This window comes from Prionailurus bengalensis, chromosome A1, assembly GCF_016509475.1.
Source record: "Prionailurus bengalensis isolate Pbe53 chromosome A1, Fcat_Pben_1.1_paternal_pri, whole genome shotgun sequence".
Lineage (NCBI taxonomy): Eukaryota > Metazoa > Chordata > Mammalia > Carnivora > Felidae > Prionailurus > Prionailurus bengalensis.
In genome coordinates this window covers 125804411-125826996 of record NC_057343.1, presented here as the reverse complement: position 1 = coordinate 125826996, position 22586 = coordinate 125804411, and the positions used below count along the sequence as shown (strand labels likewise).

The following is a 22586-nucleotide window of genomic DNA, read 5'->3' as shown; positions in this document are numbered from 1 at the left end:
CCCTTCTCTGTACTCAACAGTGTATGGTGCTATTTCCAGAATTGATTAATGCAGCCAACACATTGTATTATAGTTGTTAACTTACCAGTTTCTTCCATCAGGAGTACAGTCATTGAGAGCAGGGATTTTTCTATAAATTTTCTTTTCTCTATCCATAGCTAGTAGCCTCTGCACAGTATCTAGAATGCAATAAATTCTGTATTGATGGAAAAGTGGACCTGCCTGTGTATGATGAGTGAAAATTGACATCTCCTCAGGTCACGGAGAGAATCTGAAACTTCTGAGGTTTTGGAGAAATACTGATGACAGATGGTTTGCAAAGGCTGCAACCTAGTCTCCTCTTAAAACCAATATGAGCCAAAGGGAATAGGCTGCATGGAGTCTGCAAGGAGCAGGGCTAAGGAGACTCTAAATCTGGTCCTGGGCACATTTGAGGGGTTCTGTTCATTGATTCAGGAGAAGAATAATTCACGAGGTTTCCTCATGGCATGGGTGAACTTCTGTCCATCCTGACCATCCAACTCAATTTGTGCTGACTCCATGCTACCAAAGCAGCTTTTTAACTGATTTCAATCCCAAGCTGAAAGGATTTCATGAGTGACATGATTGGTATGGTCACTGCAAAAGGCACATGTCTCCTACAGCAAATTTACAAAGTAGCATTCTGTCCTAAACCTTATTCCAAATTCATTTCGCTTGAATCTGTTTTAATAAGGCACAGTGAAAAATGTAAGTTCTAGTAGACCTATAAAGGTGAAGGTCAGGTTCTTGGGCACCCCCAGAGCCTGAATTCCCTGTGGGGCCTGGTGGGCAATCAGTGGCTTTCTAGAATCATCACTGGCTTCTCTCAGCTCGCTTTGTGATATGCTGTGGATATATTTTACATACTCTGCTTTAGCATTTCATGCTTTTTGCATCATGACTTAGGCATTTTGCCTTAAAAAGAAAACTAAACCCATAAACAAGCTTAATGAATCTCTTAATAGATGGGCATAAACATCTTTACAATATTGAAAAAATTAGTCTATAGATACATTGTTTTGTGTTCATATATTTGAATAATTATAAATAGTTCTATACACTTTAGTAGTTGAATTAAGATATTTTTAAAAAGGAAATACACTCCTTATTTTCTGATGGATTAGTTGGGGGAAGAGGGTGCCAGTATGTGGCACGGCATAGGTACTCATTACACAGGAAGCACTGCAGCCAAAGTATGTGGTTTTATCAAAGCAGTGCTGCCAGTAAGTGGTACTAGGATTTGAACCCAGAACTGAGCCTTCTGTTTTGTCACCTGTAAAATGGTGGTAATGATACAAACTTCAGTAGATGGTTATGGAAGAGAAACCTAAAACAAGTGTACAGAATATAGCTATGATAGTAGTAATATAAAAGGATAATTTTTAAAAGTAATATATAAATATTGTTGGTGTTAGTGAATGCTCAGCAGTGGTTTCCCTTCAGGTATCATTTCATTAATATGAAGAATAAACCAAGTGGTCAACTGTTAATTGTGAAGAAACAAGCTAAAAATTACATGAAGTTATTGATTGATTAATTGTGAATGCTTTCAAGGCAAATCATTATACCAATGTGAATGCTAAAAAAATAAAAGTCACTAAAGCAAATATTTGAGGAATTTTTTAAAGGGTGAAATGATAGGGGAGGCCTGTGTGGCTCAGTTGGTTAAGCATCTGACTTCATCTCAGGTCGTGATCTCCTGGTTTGTGGGTTCGAGCCCTGCACCAGGCTCTGTGCTGATAACTCAGAGCCTGGAGCATGCTTTGGATTGTGTGTCTCCCTCTCTCTCTCTCTGCCTCTCCCCTGCTCACGCTCTCCCTCCCTCTCTCTCTCTCTCTCTCTCAAAAATAAATAAACATTAAAAAAAATAGTGAAATGATGCTGGAAAATAAAAATGAAGATGTTAATTTTTAAGGCTTTTGTTAATATGTTAATAAAAGCTCTAAGTCTTTAAGCCTATTTTCTGGCAGTAGTACAAAAAGAAAAACTAAAACTTGGCTTTGATTTGATACTGCTGTTTTGTTAATCTGTTTTATGAACATTAAGTTTATCTGTACTTCTGTATTGTGGCATTTACTGAGTTTATGTTTGTGCCTTGGCTTGACTAGGAAGGAAACATGCCTCTAGAAGATTTACTGGCATTCTATGGCTATGAACCTACAATTCCAGCAGTTGCAAATTCCAGTGCAAATAGCTCCCCAAGTGAACTTGCTGATGAACTACCAGACATGACACTAGACAAAGTAAGTAACAAACATTTAAAAGAAAAATTCCAGATCCAAAAATAGCCATTATCATTGGTTGTTTTTTATTAGTTTCCTTTTAATTGAAAGCATTTTATAATTCTGAAATGTAAACTTCTTATTGGCCCCCATTGCTCTTGTCATTTTGGTGACCCGATTTAAATATTGTTTGGATTTGATCACACTACTTTAAAAGTACTAATAGTTTCCCGCTGCTTTGTATGTTTGAGTGTTCTCCCCCAATTTTTTCTTCCCTATGTTGATATATTGTGTCTAAACTTAGATTTTGCCCTCACTTCTTTTGATCCTCTGACTACTTGAACGCATTGATTAATAAATCCCTCAGAAGCCTTCAAACCAAGCTGACTTAGATGTGGAGTGGTTAGAGAGAAGTTCTGTTTTGTTGGGCTCTGTGAGTGACAGCAGCCACAGTAGACAAGGCCATTGTGATGTATCTGTAACATTGTTGGTTGTGGGGAAGGCATAGTTCCTGCTGAGGAAAGTTCACACAACCATGGTCTCTGCTAACTTTCTTTGGTCTTTGGAAAGCTTTCCTTGCCTTTCAGATATCAGGCAGGGAGAGGAATCCACATCTTGGAACCTCTTCCTGTGAGTTTTGTTGTTCCCCCTTTCCAATCAAATGTGATACTACTGTACCATACCTTAATGATTATAGTCACCTAGCGAATATTGAGTGCCTACTAGGTACCAGGCATAAGATAACTATATACTTAAATAATAAATTCAAATCTGTTCTTTTAAAGTTATATCACTAGTCAGAGCTTTTCATTAGTTAGATTTTTTAAATTATTGGAAGAGAAGAGTTTGGAGAAGTTTTTGGTTTTGTTTTATTTATGTTGGCAGAAAATTTAATTGTTAAAAAAATTTTTTTTTAATGTTTATTTATTTTTGAGAGAGAGAGAGAACAAGCACTAGTGGGGAAGGGGCAGAGAGACAGAGGGGGGACACAGAATCTGAAGCAGGCTGTAGGTTCTGAGCTGTCAGCACAGAGCCCGACGCGGGGCTCGAACTCACAAACTGCGAGATTGTGCCCTGAGCTGAAGTCGGACGCTTAACCGACTGAGCCACCCAGAAGCCCCGAGTTTAATTATTAATCATTTAGAAGTAAGATTATTTTTGTTGTAAAGTCACTAAAACTTAGCCTGCAGCTTCATATGAGCTTTCTGTTTATCCATAAGTTAAGCAAAATTGTTTGTTAAAAGTGTGTAAGCAGTAAAGTTATTAAGTATTATATGTAATTAAATATTAAGTGTTACCACTATTTATGTATATGAAGTAAATTATAAGAGCATTTCAGACTTACTTCTCTCAAAACTAAGGGGGCTTCAACAGATTCTTACTTGTATCATAATACCATAGTAATATATTTATGAATAATATCATGAAGACTTTTTCTTAAATTGATGAGTTGTAATAATTTTTTTATTAAATTTTTTTAAATTCTTAAATATTTTTATGAGATGTAATAATTTCTAACTCTAACACTGCATTCCTATTCTTATAGGAGGAAATTGCTAAAGACCTGCTGTCCGGTGATGATGAGGAAACTCAGTCTTCTGCAGATGACCTGACACCATCTGTGACATCCCATGAAACTTCCGATTTCTTTCCTAGGCCTTTACGATGTAAGAAACCCAATCGTTACTGATTAATAGTAGCATTGATACTCTAGCTTAGGTACACTTAATGGCATTCAAGAGTTTGTCAGAATATTTTAAGTGTTTTCTTTAATTGACGTGCAGTCCTTTAATAATCCAAATAAGATTATCACTTTTTTTATTGGGATAGAGGTAAACTAATATGTCCTTTAAAAACCTAAAGTATTTGTTTAGTTTTGCAAGGCTGTACATTTTCTTTCCCAAGATTCATCTGTTACTATGGGAAACAATTCTTCAGCCATGAAATTTCATGGACATTTTTTGGACTCTCTTAAAAGGCTCTTTACTCTCCTGGTTTTGAAAACTATCAGATGCTCAAAAAGTATTTTTTAGCGATTTATTTCTTTATTTTTTCATTTTAGTTCTTGGTGTTATGTCTTAATGTATATCAGTAATATTGAAAGGTTTTTGAAGTGAAATAATTTCTTATCTGCAAACTTGCTTATTTTTTTAGGTATTTTGATTGTAGAAGAACTGTTCACTTAACAAATGCAAATACATATATGCTTGTATGTGCACAAAAATATAATTTTGATGGACTTAATGTGCATCTTGGTCTATGTCCCATTCTGAGTTAGTATATAATAAGACCTCCAGTGCTTTCTGTTCTTTTTTAAGGTGACCGTAGTGGTTTTCCTTTTACCTTCCCAAACTCTTTGACAAGACCAAACATTTTTAATCTTTATTTTTGAGAGAGAGAGAGAGACAGAGCACGAGTAGGGGAGGAGCAGAGAGAGAGAGAGGGAAACACAGATTCTGAAGCAAGCTCTAGGTTCTGAGCTGTCAGCACAGAGCCCCATGCGGGGCTCGAACCCACAAAAGCAAGTTCATGACCTCAGCCGAAGTTGGACACTTAACTGACTGAGCCACCCAGGTGCCCCATGACTAGACCAAAAATTTTTAAGGATATATACACTTTCTTAGTATTTTCAGTGTCTTGTTTTGACTGGTGTTAAGATTTGAGAATAGTACAAGAAGTTGAGTATATTTGTGTTACTCTCATGTATTCAGACTTTTATAATGTACCATGTGCCAGCTGTTCTTCCGGGTGCTGCAAAAGTAGGCAAAAAAACCTTTTTAAAATTTACTTTTCTTCTTTTAAGCAAATACTACATGTGATGGAGATAAGGAATCAGAAGCTGAAGATGTTGAAACAGACAGTGGTAACTCACCTGAAGATTTGAGGAAAGTAAGTTGAGTTACCATCAGAAGTTAGTGGACTGTTTGGACTAACATAACTTTTAAAAACATTTCTGAAGTAACTTAAGATAATTTTGTTGTTACAAGATGAAATTTCTTTTGACTTGTAACTGATTAATAAGTTGGAACTTGTTTTTCAGAATTTATTTTTATAGGGTGTTTTTACTTCTGAATTTTCTTGTAGGAAATAATGATTGGTTTACAATATCAGGCAGAGATTCCTCCGTACCTTGGAGAGTATGATGGTGATGAGAAAGGTAAGGAGGCTTTTGATTTTGATATTGATAATATTTGGTAGGCTCTTACCCCTTAATGTGTTTGTTTAGTTATCTGATTATATACCAGCCTTGGCAGTATAAAGATAAATTTGGAGTCAGTGAAAGTTTGGGACTGACTTAGGAATAATATATCGAAATGAACTTCAGAGCTTGGAGAACCACTCTCTTCTCCGTACAGTGCTTCTTAGCCTTACAGGTATGCGAAGGCAACTGCTAAAGTAGTGGAACATCTCTGAGGGTGCAGCTGCTTGGCCCACATCCCACTTTAGTAGAAGTGGGTAGAATCTTACCACTTGAGATAATGAGTATTTGAGAGATAAAATCCTCTTGGAAAGACAACTCTTAATGAATAAAGAATATAGATGAAATTTTGTGTGAGCCCTGAAAGAGAAGGTGGTAGAATACAAGGATTCTTCTTGTTTTGTACACCCCTACTTAAGTGTAATCAGTTTTTTCTTCACAATTTTGCTAGATCCTAGTTAACAGTTGGTTCTGAAAATGTGGTGGAAAATAAAGATACAGGTACATTTCTCTAGCCGAAATTGGGAAGCCTGTAGATTTGGCCATGTGCATTTGACCTTTTCCCTAATGAGTTTATTTGTTCTTATGACATGATGGGGCCAAAGCGTCACAGTGATACAACCCTTCCTGAGTCTTTCTTCCTTTTCTTTGTTAGCTCATCCTCTATTTAAAGGAAGGAAGGAAGGACTGGCTAACTCTAGGGTTCTTAGCCTTTTCAGTCCCTACCAACAACATTTTCCTAAACTGCTTTCAAAGTGATATTCTCTCAGGGAAGCAAACAGTAGTTGATCACCTTCAGATGCCCCAGTTGTCCACCGAAATGCCACACAAACCTTGGAAGTCAAATACATGCTTAGCAGCTGTCAGTTCTTAGATTAGACGTAATGGAGGTAGTCATCTCTCAGTTCTACACATTCAGAAGGAAAGATATACCTTCTCTATACTTAGAGGGAATAAACCCAAACTATTTTACCTATTTCAGTTTTGACCGAAGAGGAAAGAAACTGGTTCCAGAAATTTACATGAAAAGTCAGTCTTATTATTTCACAGGCATATTTTATTTTTAACTTTCCTGCTCACTGGGAGTGGTGATTCCTGTGGTGATTCCCAACAGTTGTGAATGTAAAGCACTTATCACGGTCCTTGGTACACAGTGAGATTTCAGCAAATTATTTTATTACACACTTGAAGAATGCATTGCACTTAAAGCAATGGGATAAGTACTTGGGCCTCTGTGTTACTTAATTTTGTGAAGTAGAAGCTTTAATTATAGTGGCAATGTGGACATTGATAGAATATATACCTTATTTGAGTGACATGTCACTCATTAGTATATCAGCCTCTTGAAGAGATTTTGGAAAGTTTACGTCTCTTACTGTTAATCATTCATTTTTGATTAATTTGCTTCCTCCTTTAAATAAAATTCACCTTTTGGGAGGAAATCAGTAAAGTAAAAACCTACCTTTCTTAGGTATTTCATTATTGGCAGATATTTTGGTTTTTATTGATCTTTGTTTGCTTGTTTTATTTCTTTACAGTTTTTAACCTGTATATAATCATCATAAAGACAGGGAGTTCAGTGAGGTTATTAAAGAATTTTCACAGGTTATTTTTACTCCCTCATTAGGGAGAGTATAAAACCTCTCCTCTGAGTTTTACATTAGATTTTACAGGGCATAGAAAGCCTTCTGATTGGATAGTAAATCCAACCAGCGAGAAAGCTACTTGCTCTAGCCACTGGAACACTTGGCCCTTAATAAAGTTAAAAAAATTTTTTTTAAACCTTTACCAATGAAGGACTCACCTTGCCAGACAATCAAATTGCTTGTGTCCTCAAATAGTCCCAGTGTGTAGCATATCAAAGAAGAGGAAGAACAGTTTGTATACATCTATGAGCATGTTCATTATTTAGTATGTTAATGGGATTTTCTTTAACAGTGTATGAAAATGAAGACCAGCTACTTTGGCGTCCTGGTGTGGTTTTGGAGAGCAAAGTTAAGGAGTACCTTGTTGAGACCTCATTAAGAACTGGAAATGAAAAAATAATGGATAGGATATCTGCAGGAACACACACAAGAGACAATGAACAGGTATTCTTCAAATTTTGTCGAAACAGCAGCTAACTAGTCTCTGCTTGATTTTCTTATATTCGATTAAAATATTTCTTACATGTGAACTGGATATCTCTTTTTCTGATAGATTTTAATTTTTTTTTAATGTTTTTATTTATTTTTGAAGGAGAGAGAGACAGAGCATGAGTGGGGGAGGAGCAGAGAGAGAGGGAGACACAGAATCCGAAGCAGGCTCCAGGCTCTGAGCCATCAGCACAGAGCCCGATGCGGGGCTCGAACCCACAAACTGTGAGATCATGACCTGAGCCGAAGCCGGACGCTCAACCGACTGAGCCACCCAGGCGCCCCAATTTGTTTTTTTTTTAATGTTTAGTTCTTGAGAGAGAGAGAGAGAGAAACAGAGCGCGAGTGGGGAAGGGGCAGGGAGAGAGAGGGAGACACAGAATGTGAAGCAGGCTTCAGGCTCTGAGCCGTCAGCACAGAGCCCAGCACGGGGCTTGAACTCATGAATCATGAGATCATGACCTAGGCCGAAATTGGACGCTTAACCAACTGAGCCACCCAGGTGCCCCCTGATAGATTTTTGAAACTTGGAAAATACTGGCTTATAAAAAGTCCCAAGAGCTGGTAGTGATAACCATTCCATATTGTTTGATGTCTTCTGGTCTTTTCTTCTATGTATATGTGCACATCTTAATTTGAGTCACTTACTTTCCTTTGCCATTGAAAATTCTTTAGTATCTCATTCCTGATGATTTTATATATTCCATCTGTAGCTATAATGTCACTTAACTTAAACATTCTCTATGCTTAGACTTGTAGGTTTTATAATAAAGATACTCTTTGGACTACTCTCGAACTTTATTCAGGAAATGTTTGAAAGTATTTTGTATTAAGGTTGTATAAATTTGCTTTAGGAGCATTTGTTAAGCACTGTGTACCTATAGATGCAGAATACTCCTGATTGTATGTGGGTTGGGGCTGGGAGTAATACCTATTAGGGCTTTTTTTTTTTTTTTGGATGCCCCTAGTTTTGCCCTCTGATACCATTTTGCCCCTCTTGTATACTCTTTACCCTGTATCTTTAGCCTAGGTGATCCTAACTGAAATGAATATCCAGTGATAGTTGGACTCAGCCTTGAATTCCCAAGTAACATAGAGAAGTTATAGAAACTGAATTTCAGAGTATCTTTCACCTGTCAAAAAGAAATCCCATTGGGTTTTTGTACTGATAATCCATGAAACTATAAATTAATTTTGCAAGAATTAGTGCCTTTAAAACATTAAACTTTCCAGTTCAAGAACATGGTCTGACTTTCCATTTATTTTACTTTTTTAATCACTCAAATGTTTTTGTTTGTTTGGGTATCACATCCATCTAATTAACTTAATTCTTCAATATTTGAAATACGTGATTTTAATACTTTTGTAAATGGGATCTCTATTATAATGGTATGTTAATATAGAGAAATACCAATTTTTAAAAATTTATTTTTTCTCAAGCTGTTGAAACTAATAATTTTTCAGTTGTTTTTATCAGGCTTTCTAGTCTTTAGGGAGCCATAACTCAGAGATGTTTGGTAGTGATAGTGATTTGAGGCCTGCTTTTGATGGAAAGTAATCATCTAAGGTTTTTACATTAGGAATAATACCAGTGTGGGGCACCTGGGTGGCTCAGTCAGTTAAGCGACCGACTTTGGCTCAGGTCATGATCTCATGGTTTGTGAGTTCAAGCCCTGTGTTGGGCTGTCTGCTGTCAGCACAGAGCCGGCTTTGGATCATCTGTCTGTCTCTCTCACTACCCTTTGCACCCACGCCTGCTCTCTGTCTCTCTCCTTCTCTCCCTGTCTCTCAAAAATAAATAAACATTAAAAAAAGAAGAAGAAGAATATTGGTGCTTGGTTTGATATAGGTTGTCTTTATTATAGTAAGGTAGTAACATTCTGCTTACACATATAATAGTTTTTGTCTTTGCGGCGCCTGGGTGGCTCAGTCAGTGATGCGTCTGACTTCAGCTCAGGTCATGATATCACAGTTCGTGAGTTCAGTCCCTGCGTCGCGCTCTGTGCTGACAGCTCAGAGCCTGGAGCCTGCTTCGTATTCTGTGTCTCTGTCTCTCTCTGCCCTTCCCCTGCTCACACTCTGTCTCTCTCTCTCTGTCTCAAAAATAAACATGAAGAAAAAAGTTTTTGTCTTTTTTTTTCCATGTTTTTTTTTAAATTTTTTTAAAATTTTTTTAAATGTTTTTTATTTTTGAGACAGAGAGAGGCAGAGCATGAGCAGGGGAGGGGCAGAGAGAGGGGGAGACACGGAATCTGAAGCAGGCTCCAGACTCTGATCTGTCAGCACAGAGCCTGACGCGAGGCTTAAACTCACAGACTGTGAGATCATGACCTGAGCTGAAATCGGACGCTTAACCGACTCATCCAGCCAGATGCCCCTTTTCATGTTTATTTTTGAGAGAGAGAGAGACAGACAGACACATACATAGTGTGAGCGGGGAAGGGGCAGAGAGAGGGAGACACAGAATCTGAAGCAGGCTCCAGGCTCCGAGCTGTCAGCACAGAGCCCGACACGGGGCTTGAACTCACAGACCATGAGATCATGACCTGAGCTGAAGTTGGACGCTTAACCAACTGAGCCACCCAAGTGCCCCTGTCTTTTTAAAATTAGAAATGGATATTGATTTACCAGATGCTCTTTTAGCAGCTAGATTGGTTTTTTTTTTAAGGTTTTATTTATTTATTTTGAGAGCACGTAGGGGAGGGGCAGAGAGAGGGGAAGAATCTTAAACAGGATTAAAAAATGATACATTTCATAGTAGACAATGAGACTGTTATAAACCCAAGTCACTAAAATACGCATCCTCTTCCAGGCTAGCTGTTTCCTTATATTGACACTCTAAAAGGCAGGGAGTAGGTGATGTGAAGAACAAGACCATATTTATACTAATTTTTCCCAACTGGAAAAAATCATCTAAAATAGGGAAATTTCCCCAGCTCAGATGGCCTGACAATAAAAAATAAAGTCAAGAGTGATACCAGTGGGTGACTTCTGAGGGGTAGAGTGAAAATGAACAAACTTCTGAGATACTTGAGTCTATCATCAGGATAGGTATGTAGACTAAATGTTTGGACAAACATACCCTCAAATGTCTTACATATTTAGAGAGCATTTCAGACAGTATTTGTCAGGACTGTTACTGGTCCTGGTTGTTTGTCTGTTTTAATGCTATTAAGTATGAATTTCTGATAATTTTTATTGAATAGTTTTTTTTCTTTCTCTTGTAGGCATTATATGAACTTCTCAAGTGTAACCATAATATAAAGGAAGCAATTGAAAGGTACTGCTGCAATGGAAAGGCATCTCAAGGTAAGCAAAGCTTGGGATCAAGAGAGGGAAATGACAGGGGATCCTCATTTGGGGAGTAGAATAAGCAAAGTATTATAAAGGATGGAGCAGTCCTGTAACAGTTTTGTAAGATCAGTGTTCATCTTCATAGCGAATAATTGTTTCCTTTTCTTGCCCTCTATTTTTAGACGTACCAGAGATTTTTCAAAAACACATTAGTTACCCCCCTGTCACCTCCACTTTCTTGAAGAAATAGTTACAGAGCAAAGCAGACCCCAGAGATGACAATATATCCAAAGTAATTAAAAAGAGTGATTTTTATGATTTCACTGAACAAAAAGTTGTTTTTTTAAACCAAACAGGAAATGGAAAGGAGATTAAAGATAAAAAAGAAACATGTATAAAATATTCCATTGAATTTATTACAAGAAGGGTGTTTTTAGTAATCATGTAATAAAATTTTTACAGCGCTTAGGTTTTGCTTTGTGTGTGTCAAGGAAAATGGTTAACTTTAATTTCAGTAGTTTTGTTATTATATAAGTGAATTGCATGCACCATGGCTTTCATTAAGTAAGTAGGTAAAGAAATAATACTCTAATATTATATAAATGGCTTGGCAAAAATAGAAAAGCTGAAAAGAGTATGTTTAAACTTGTAGGTTGAGACAGTCTTTTGGAATGTTTCCTTATAAAAGTTGTTTTTTTAAAAAGCTTATTTTAAGCTCTCCTAATGTTGAGAACTAAATACTGGGTTTTTTTCTTGAGTTCAAACTATGTTTTATCTTTATGGTGGACTATTCTTCATGGGGATGTAGTCTCCCATGTCTTTGAGGAAAAAACTCCCAAGTCTTTTCTGCCCCAAATAGATTTGAGTTTATTGTTAGTGTCTTCTGGGAAGTTGAATGGGATTTAGTGTTTTGAGAACATGGGCTGTTTCTTATTCCTGTTAGATTTCCAGAGTGTAGCACTCTGCAAAAAGACTTTAAATAAATGTATATTGATTACTCATGGTCTCTACTTAAAGCACTATGGTTTTGATATAATAGCAAAATAAGGAACTTTTTTTCCCATAAAGGAAATAACCTTTTTTTCTAATTAAAAAAAAATACATGCTTATAGTTTAAAAAAAATTAGAAAAACAATGAGCATAAGTTAAAAAAATTACATCCTTATCCTTTCATGCAGAGAAAAAAACCTAGTTTTTATATTTTGGTATTGTAGATTTTTAAGTAATATTTATAATGTGTATACTTTAGGTAATCCTAACTGAAATCATTGGATTACAGAACTGTGTGTGTGTGTGTGTGTGTGTGTGTGTGTGTGTGTGTGTGTGAGAGAGGGGGGGGGGGGAGGGAGGGAGGTACAGGCAGAGGGAGAGGGAGAGGGAAGGAGTTAGTTAATGGCCTTTCATAGGGGGAAACATACTGAAAGTAAACTAGCAATTCGCATAAAAGATGTGAGGTCAATCAATACATCTTTTTTTTTTTTTTTTTTTTTAACATTTCTTTAGAAGGAATGACTGCATGGACAGAAGAAGAATGCCGGAGCTTTGAACATGCACTCATGCTTTTTGGAAAAGATTTTCATCTTATACAGAAGAATAAGGTAAATTAGTACAGATACAGGTAAAATAAGGCAGATTAGTACAGATTGCTTAGTAATTACAATGAATATAAACAAATAAGTTTTAAGTCACTTAGGACAAAAGAAAGGAAGAACTTGTTAATGCTCTCCTGACATTAACATTTCTCATATTACTCTAAACATGACTGGGATTTGCCAACACCTACTCCTGGGAATGCTGATAGTGTACTCACCTATCTTTGGACACATATAGTTGTCATATTCATAGAATATGGATTCACTTGGGATGCCTGGGTGGCTCATTCCCGTTAAGTGTGTGCCTTTGGCTCAGGTCATGATCTCGTGATTCTTGAGTTTGAGCCCTGCGTCGGACTCTGTGCTGACAGCTCAGAGCCTGGAGCCTGCTTCAGATTCTGTGTCTCCCTCTCTCTGCCCCTCCCCCGCTTGCACTCTGTCTCTCTCTCTCTCTCTTCTCTCTCAAAAATAAACATTAAAACAGAAAAGAAAATGGATTTACTATATTTTCCAGGTAGTCTTAGTCTTTTACCATTTTCCTTGACTTTGATTTCTTTCTAAGCTATTCAGAGGTTTGTGGCCTCAGAAATGTTTCCCTTTAGTGGCCAGAACTGCAGTTGCTGAAAGAAGAAACATTGGTTACTAAAAGCAACTATAAATGTTACCACAGCATGAAATGCTGGTGAGGTTGTGGAGCAACAGGAATTCTCATTCATTGCTGATGAGAGTGTAAAATAGTATGGCCACCTTAAAAAGACAGTTGACAGTTTCTTGAAAGACAGTTTGGTGTTTTTTTACAAAGCTAACCATACTCTTCCCATATGATCCAGCAATTGTACTCAGTGGTCTTTACCTGAAGGAGTTGAAAACTTAAGTCCACACAGAAACCTCCACACAAATATTAATAGCAGCTTTAGTCATAATTGCCAGAACTTGGACATAATTAAGATGTCCTTTGAATAGATGAATTAACACACTTTGAGAGGAAGATGGATAAATACACTGACAGATCCATTCCATGGAATATTATTCAGTGCTAAAAAAGAATGAGCTATGAAGCCACAAAGACATGGGGGGACCTTTAAACGTGTATTGCTAAGGCAAAGAAACCAATCTGGAAAGACTATATACTGTATGATCTCAATTATATGACATTCTGGAAAAGGTAAAACTATGGGGGCAATAAATAGATTAGTGGTTTCAAAATTTTTCGTGGAGGGAGGGATGAATAGGTGCAGTACAGAGGATTTTTAAGGCAGTGAAATTATTTTGTATCATGTTATACTCGATAGATGTATGTCATTATATATTTTTCAATACCTATGTAATAAGTAATGACTGAGTGAACCCTAATGTAAATGATTTTGGGTAATAAACCCGTGCTGGTATAGATTCATTGATTGTATCAAGTGCCACTGAGGTGGGGAATTGATAGTGAAGGGAATTATGCATGTTTGGGAGCAGGAGATGTATGTGGGAACTTGGACTTTCTGCTCAAATCAGCTGTGAACTGAAAACTGCTCTAAAAGATAAAGTACTTTTAAAAAAGTGTATGTGTGTGTATATTCTAGTAGTTTGTAATAATTTTCATTAAAGTATGCTTTGTTTATTATTATCTCTCTTTATCCTAAAGGAACATAAGATTCTGAAGTGTTTAGATGGGTAGGTCAATATTTTCTGCCTTTTTCATTAATAGACTTTGTTTTTTCGGGCATTTTGGTTTACAGAAAAATTGATCAGAAAGTACACAGGGTTCCCGTGTATTCCCTTACCCCCACATACACAGCTTCCATTATTATTAATATCTTACATTAGTGTGATATATGTTATAATTAATGAATGAATATTGATATATTATTATTAACTGAAGTCCATGGTTTACATTTGGGTTCACTTTTTGTGTTGTATGGGTTCTGACAAATGTGTAATGACATGTACCATTACATGTATAATGATATCCACCATTATAGTGTCATACAGCATAGTTTCCCAGCCCTAAAAATCCGTGTAGTCTAACCTCTTCCACCCTATTCTTTCCCTCCCTGCAGCCCTACTCCTAACACCTGGCTTTTTACGCTCTGTATACTTTTGCCATTTCAGAATGTCATATGGTCGGAATCATATAGTATGTAGCCTTTTCGGATTGGCTTCTTTGACATAGTAATAACGCATTTAAGGGTTTCTCTATTTTTTTTCATGGCTTGAAAGTGCATTTCTTTTTATCACATTTCTTTCTATCCCATTGTATGGATATACCATCTTATCCATTCACCTATTGGAGCACATCTTGGTTGCATCCAAGTTTTGATAGTTATAAGCTGCTATAAACATCTGGTTGAAGGTTTTTGACTTCTTTGGCTAAATGCCAATGAGTGGGATTATATGGTAAGAGTATGTTTGGTTTTGTAGAAAACCTTCCAAATGTCTGCTAAATTGGCTTTACCATTTTGTATTCCCACCAGCAATGAGAGTTCCTGTTGCTCCACATCCTTGCCAGCATTTGTTGTTGTCAGTGTTTTAGATTTTGGGTGTTGTAATAGGTGTGTAATGTATCTTGTTTTCTGCATTTTTCTGATGACATATGATGTGGAGCATCTTTTCATTTGCTTATTTGCCATCTGTATTTCTTTTTTGTAAGGAGGTGTCTTCTGTTAAGGTGTTTAGCCTTTTTTTTTTTAAGCCTATTTTTTAACTGAATGGTTTGTTGTCTTATCATTGAGTTGTAAGTGATCTTTACGTAATTCCAATAACAGTCCTTTATCACATAGGTGTTTTGCATATATTTTCTCCCAGTCTTTGGCTGTCTTTTCATTCTCTTTTGCAAAGTAGAAGTGTTTAATTTTAATGAACTTCAGCCTAACAAATTTTCTTTTATAGATCATGCTGTTAGTATTACATCTTAAAAGTCATGTCATCCCCAAAGTCATCTAGATTTTCTCCTATGTTATGTTCTAGGAGCTTTATAGTTGTGCACATTACACATTTACATCTGTATTCCATTTTTAGTTAATTATTGTGAAAGTTTTTAAGAACTGTGTCTTTTCTTCCTTTCTTCCTTGTTTTTTTATTTGTTTTTACATGTGGCTATTCAGTTGTTCTAGCACCATTTGTTTAGAAGATGACTTCATTGCGTTGCCTTTACTTTTTGTTAAGGATTAGTTGACTGCATTTGTGTGTCTTTTTCTGGGCTCTCTATTCTGTTGCATTAATGTGGGTATCTGTTTTTTCACTAGTATCACACTGTCTTGACTCCTGTAGCTTTATAGTAAGCTTGAAGTTGGGTACTATCAGTCCTCCAGCTTTGTTTTGTTTCAGTATTGTGTTGGTTATTCTGTTTTTGTTTTGTATTGTTTCCCTTCCCATATAAACTTTAGAATTAGTTTGTCAGTATTTACCAAATAACTTGCTGGGACTTTGATTAGAATTGCACTGAATCTATAGGTTAAGTTGGGAAGAGCTGACATCTTAACAGTAATGAGTCTTCTTATCCATGAATGTGGGATATCACTCCATTTATTTATATCTCTCATTTCTTTAATCATATTATAATGTTCCTTACATAGGTCTTGCATGTGTTTTGTTAGATTTATACCTAAATATTTCATTTTGGGTGTGCTAATGTAAATGTTGTGTTTTTAAATTTCAAATATTTGTTCATTGCTGGTGTATAGGCAAGCAATTGACTTTTGTGTGTTAACTGTGTATGCTACAATTTTGCTATAATCGTTTATTAGTTCCATGAGTTTTTTGTGGATTCTTTGGATTTTTCTTTGTATGGTCATGTCATCTGTAAACAGAGACAGTTTTATTTCTTCTCAATGTGTATACCTTTTATTTTTCTTATTGCTTTTGCTAGATATTCCAGTATGATGTTGAATTGTTTAATGCCTTTTTGTATGTATGAAAATCTTATGTTTTCTCAAAGATGAGATGAAGTATTTAGTGAATAGATAAAACTTTTTTAAAGAAGGCTGGGTTGTTGAAGTCAAAATAAAACATAAGTTTTACAGTGACTTAGGAAATTTATTCGTTTATTCCATAAATAATGAAGTTCTACAATTTACTGGATGTTGTTTTAAGCACTAGGAATACATCAGTGAATAAGACAGGAAAGTTCTCTGTTCCCAAGAAGCCTATGTTCACCACAAAGACTTCTAGTTAATGATGTTTATTGAAATGTACACTATATTTCTTGGCTTAGAAAGCTTGTTCCCTGGAAACCAATTTGACAATAAACTTCATATATTGAAAAAAAAAAAAAAGAAAGAAAGCTTGTTCCATAATGTTATGCACTTATGTCATGATCAGTAATCAGGATAGAGATGCTAAAAGTTCCTCATAGGATACTGATTAAGCAGTGGAGAAAGTATTTATTAGAGAAGGACACAGAATTTTGTCTGTATGTTTGAACTCATACCTTTAGCTGCGTATAGTTTGAACAGCCCTAGTCTGGATGTGGAGACACGTTGGTGAGGCTCAAATTTTATTGTTTTTGTTGTTGTTGTTACCCAACTCCTGTAGCTGTGAACCAAACCCACGTTGAAGGAAAACACCCTGCCTTTAGCTAGAAAATCATCTTAAATTGCAGATGCAGTAGAGTGCTGATCCCTTTTCTAAGAGTTTTTAGTCTCTTTTGCATTATGGAACCCTTTGATAATCTGATGAAGCTGCAGCCCTTTACCCCAGAAAAGTGTACCTACATATAATTTTCGGATTTAATAGATGCCCATTAATCCCATTCATGGACCCCTCAGGGTTAAGGACTCCTGCTGCAGTCAGAATCACAATGAGTGTTCAGTGAGGAAAAAAGTAAAGGTTGCCAGTGTTTTAGGATTTTCAGCATCATTTCTGGGTACACATTTATTTTATAAACTAATACATTCTGATTGAAATAACAAACCTTGGCCTTTTGAAGGTATCCTTATTATTAAATAGTATAAATATAAAGACATTTTTTTCTTTACACTGATAAAGTGTTCAGAAATTCATAATTCGGGAGATAGAAAATAAGACCCATGGATTAAAGCTATAGTTGTATTAAAAAAATTACTAAAAAATGGATTGGGTTTGTTGGTTTCTACTGAAAAATTCAACTTTCTTTTGTTAGGTGAGAACTAGAACAGTTGCTGAATGTGTAGCATTCTACTATATGTGGAAGAAATCTGAACGTTATGATTACTTTGCTCAACAGACAAGATTTGGAAAGAAACGATATAACCATCACCCTGGAGTTACGTAAGTACCGTGGGCTTTAGAGACTTTTGTTTTAACTCTGATATGCAGTCATGAAATTATTGGGGTATGTTTTTCAGGGACTATATGGATCGTTTGGTAGATGAAACAGAAGCTCTGGGAGGGACAGTAAATTCTTCAGCCTTAACTTCTAATCGACCTGAGCCTCTTCCTGATCAACAGCTGAACATTCTCAACTCTTTCACTGCCAGTGACTTGACAGGTAAAATGAGCATCTTTTTGTGTTCTTCAGCTTAGGGCAAAATTGTGTCTTGTTTCATGACACAGGACAACTTACTTAAACCATTTTCCATTTCTTTTTAGCTTTGACCAACAGCGTAGCAACCGTCTGCAACCCCACGGATGTTAATTGTTTGGATGATAGCTTTCCTCCATTGGGCAACACACCCCGTGGACAAGTAAATCATGTGCCTGTCGTAACGGAAGAGTTACTCACCTTGCCTAGCAATGGGGAAAGTGATTGTTTTAATTTATTTGAGACTGGATTTTATCACTCGGAGCTAAACCCCATGAACATGTGCAGTGAAGAGTCAGAAAGACCAGCAAAGAGATTGAAAATGGGCATTGCTGTTCCTGAATCCTTTATGAATGAGGTTTCTGTAAATAATTTGGGTGTGGACTTTGAAAATCACACACATCACATCACCAGTGCCAAAATGGCCGTCTCTGTGGCTGACTTTGGCAGTCTGTCTGCCAGTGAGACCAATGGCTTCATCAGTGCCCATGCTCTACATCAGCATGCCGCCCTTCACTCTGAGTGACACGAGTGAGGAGCCCAGAAACAGTGGGTGTGCAGAACCAGTAAACTTGAGGAAAGGATCAGGTTTGCTTAGTCTTTCACTGGAAGTTTGAACATTTTTCACTATGACATCAGTGATGTCAGTATGTATAGAACTATATCTTGATTTATCAAGAGTATTTTCATTTTTCAATCCATAAATGTGGAAATGAACTATGATCAGCAGAGTTGGGAACTAAGATTGAACTCTGTGGTGCAGCTTTAAGCTCTGCTTATCTCTTCCTCATCCCCCAGTACCTCTTCTCCACTCCCTTTTTTTCTATTCTTTTCTGTTCCCCACTGCCCTCACTCCCAATTTTAAAACCTGTAGACAGAGGCCACCGGCTCAAAACCAGCACAGATGTTCTGAACTGAATGGAGTGGCTTCTTTTCGTGTAAATTCCTTTTGCCGTAATGGATGCAGTGGAATAACAATGTTTACAGGTACCGATCCCAATCCCTGCTCAATGTAGCATTTTTTGGTTTTATTTTCTTAATTAAATAAAAGCAGGGGTAGGTTTCTTTAAACTGCACAAACATGCAAGGATTTTTTTAAAATGGAAACTTCTCTCATGTTATTCAACTAGAGCACTTCAGTTTACAAAACAGCAAGTCCATCTTTATGGAAGCCAGCACGAGGAACTGCGTGCAAATTATGAAGACACTTGCTTGGATCCTGTTTCAAAATTCTAGACCAGGGCTACCTTACACAGAATCTGTCATTTTACTGTGGGAAGAGTTCTGTGTACCTTCATTGATTGGCTAAAAATTTGGCTTTTGAAGATGTGGTATTTAGATGGGGTTTTGTCCACCATTGTCAAGATTATAATTCTAAAAATCATACTGGTATTGATAATTTAGTTTATCCTGAGGCAACTGACTTGCAGGACACAGTCTACAGAGCCTAGGATGTTGCCACTCAATGGTTTACATTTGGGACACTTCTTATGTTGTTTGTAGCACTGCAGTTCAAAGTGTTCATATTTTGGAGGGACTTCTAGATTTTACACTTAATGCAGTAGAACCTTGAAGTATATTTAAACTTTTTTTGTTTAGCTTGAACAGTTGGCAAGAAAAATGTGAGTTTCTGTCTATTGACATAGAATGGTACTTTACCACTTTAAGTTTTAAAAAGTGATAGACGTTCAGATGCATCTCACACTCAGTTTTATTTCTATTCCAGACATTGTGAATGAGAAGCCATTGTCATAAACTTTGGCCATTTTTGCTCTATAGATATGCATCTTTAAGTTAAAAGGTGAATTCACATGATACACAATACAGTATTAGGATGTAATAAGCTTTGCTTTTATAGTTCAGTTACAATGGAATTTTGCTTTTTTTTTTTTTTTTTTGCACCATCTTAGTTGAAATTTTCAATTTCTGCTAGTTGTCATGCTTTGCAAAAAACTTAAATGTTTGGCTGCATTGCTGATATTTGTAAGTATAAGTCGCTTCAAGGTTGTGCTGATGAGTAGATAAGTTGTAGTGACCTTAGTAGTGATGGAAAGGGAGGGTATTTATTATACAAACTGTGAACTGCAATGACATCCTTAGTTTTGGATGATGTGTATTCTTATTTTTGTTTGCAGCATTTTAATGAAGATTGCTTTGAAGTGTTTACGCAGTAGCATATTTACTATAAAATTTAGTTTAGCACAGTGGACAAAAGTAGTTAAATTAATAACTTAAAATCAGTCTCTAATTTATACATCTAAAGTCTAGCATTCCTGTATGCACACAGTAAATAATGGGTAGCCTGGGCTCTATGTTGCTTTCAGATATTTTTATCCAAGTTATCAGCTTCTTATTGCTGTGGTGTTGTGCTAAACTTTGAACCTTATTTCTTTTGTTAAAAATCAGTATACCTTTTATAATTTAGTAAGATACTGGCCATAATCTTCCATTGTTATAACTTTAATTTTCACTCTGGGTTTACAGTGGCTGGTTTGTATAAAATAATTTACACAAAGATGACTGAATGCTAATACCAGTTGCACTTAAATGAACATGCCCATTCTCAGTAGCTGATGCAGTAACATAGTCAGTTTATCTATGCATTGCTGGGATCTTGATATAAGATGGAAACAGTGTTTCTTATCTAAAGTTTTGATTATCAGCAAGTTGAATGGACACTTTAGTTATTTAAATAAAGATTTTTGACCAAAATCCAGAAAATGATATGAGAGAAAAATAAATTCCAGCTAGTTTAATAGATTTTTAAATGTCAATCTGATTTTAGCCTCTTAGAGAGTGCTAACTAGCTGGTAACGTTTACTTTTAATTCCTTGTTAAAATGAGGCAATAATTTGCAAGATTTTTGTATATATATGTAAATTCTTCATATCTTTTTAGATCTAATTCAATATTTTCTGACTGCTTCCGCCATGTATAATACCATTTTTGTGCATGCTTGATGTGACATTCATAAATTGTACCACTATGACTTTATCCATGTAAAATAGCTATTTATTGAATTTTCTTTTAAAAGCTGGATTTGCTGGGTTTTGTTTCCTCCAGTTAAGCATCTTAACAGAGAATTTGTTACTGTTTATTAGAAGAATTGCGTTTGAGAGCATGAAAATAACTGATTTGCAATTTTATGAAGAAACAATAATGCCTTTATTATCAAGTGTGAAGCACAATTCTTATAACAAACTGTGATAAATTCTTTTGTTTTCTTTTGCCGCATTATTTTCTTATGAACAAACCAAAAATCCATGGTGAGCAGTTGCATTGTTGGCTGATGTATCTTTTATGTACAGGGAATTTGAAGAGGACAACGGATCCATTTAGGAGTGTAACTGGTGCTGTGATTATAGCAATACTTTTGTTAGTCGTACGTCATCTTTTCCATGCTAGCATTTTAAATGTTTAGTTTTCCTCTTGTCACGGTCAACTGCTGAATTTACTTGAAGGATGTAGAATACTGTTTAAACAATACTAAAGTGTGTACAATTAGGTCAAAGAATTGTGCAATTGTTTCCTTTTTAATTTTTAAAATTGAGGGTCATAAATATTTGAGAACGTCAGATTTAATAGAGCATAGTGATACTATTTAATTTAACCAAAGTCTCTAGTGAATATTTCAACTTTGAATGTAAACTAATGAATAAACCTGACCACCAAGGAGATTGTTTGCCCAGAGTTTCAAAGCACATTGTCTACAAATGGAAATTGAAATAATTTATAAAAATATTGACATTACTATGTTTTTTAAAAAGTTCTTAATTTTTTCACTAAAAGGAGGAAACTATTAGTTTTATTGTTAAATATGGTAGATATTAAAATTCCTCTTAGATGACCAGTGATTCCAATTGTCCCAGTTTGAAATAAGTATCCTGTGAGTATGAGATTAATTAGTGACAATCACAACAAGTTTTAGTATCAGATGTTCAAGAGGAAGTTGCTATTGTTGCATTGATTTTAATATTTGTACATAAACACTGATTTTTTTGAGCATTATTTTGTATTTGTTGTACTTTAATACCTGGTGTACAGTTCCAGAAATAAACATCTGGAAATCTTTTTTTTTCTTGGTTCGTGTGAGTATTTGCCACAATTAGATTTTTGTTTAATGAATGATAAGCTATAACTCATGGGACATGGGTAGATACTTAACCACTGTTCGGTTGGTTTTTGAGGCAGTAAGTAAGATATTTGATAGTGACAAATGGCAGATAAAATACTTTTTCTTTAAATCCTCTATAACAAATTTCCATATGGAATGAAACAGCCATCCCAAAATGAGGCTAGCTTATACTTTCAATGTAATTCAGGAAATATTTGTTGAATGTCTGTTTTGTTTCAAACACTGTTCTAGGTAAGTATGTCTTTTAGGAAGACGTGATGTCTATTAATTGTGTTGTTATTTGACAATGTATTTATGGTAAACTAGTCTTTCTTATCCTAGTATACATAGTTTAGTAGCCTCGTAGAAATATCTTTTCAAAACCTTCATCTTTCAAGCTGAAGATCTCTTAGTCTAATTTCACAAATTAATTTCACAAATTTGTTCGCATATTTCATTTCCTCTGAGCAGAGCTTTATCTAGTTCTTTTTTTTTTTTTTTTTTTTTTTTGAGAGAGAGAG

At 35.8% G+C, this 22586-nt stretch overlaps 1 protein-coding gene across 2 annotated transcripts in view; it reads left to right on the top strand.

The window, feature by feature from the left end:
• MIER3 (MIER family member 3) overlaps window positions 1–22023 on the top strand; it is a 34240-nt gene extending 12217 nt beyond the window's left edge. The window contains exons 4-13 of one of the 2 annotated variants that reach the window (XM_043590728.1): window positions 2130–2264; window positions 3790–3910; window positions 5047–5132; window positions 5328–5400; window positions 7381–7532; window positions 10805–10886; window positions 12378–12469; window positions 17571–17698; window positions 17776–17918; window positions 18020–22023. In XM_043590728.1, coding sequence (XP_043446663.1) covers window positions 2130–2264; window positions 3790–3910; window positions 5047–5132; window positions 5328–5400; window positions 7381–7532; window positions 10805–10886; window positions 12378–12469; window positions 17571–17698; window positions 17776–17918; window positions 18020–18477 — 1470 coding nt within the window. In that variant the 3' untranslated portion in view covers window positions 18478–22023. Of the gene's footprint in view, window positions 1–2129; window positions 2265–3789; window positions 3911–5046; window positions 5133–5327; window positions 5401–7380; window positions 7533–10804; window positions 10887–12374; window positions 12470–17570; window positions 17699–17775; window positions 17919–18019 lie in introns of both variants that reach the window. The other variant, XM_043590720.1, reaches the window with a different exon arrangement.
• The last annotated feature ends 563 nt before the right edge of the window (window positions 22024–22586 follow it).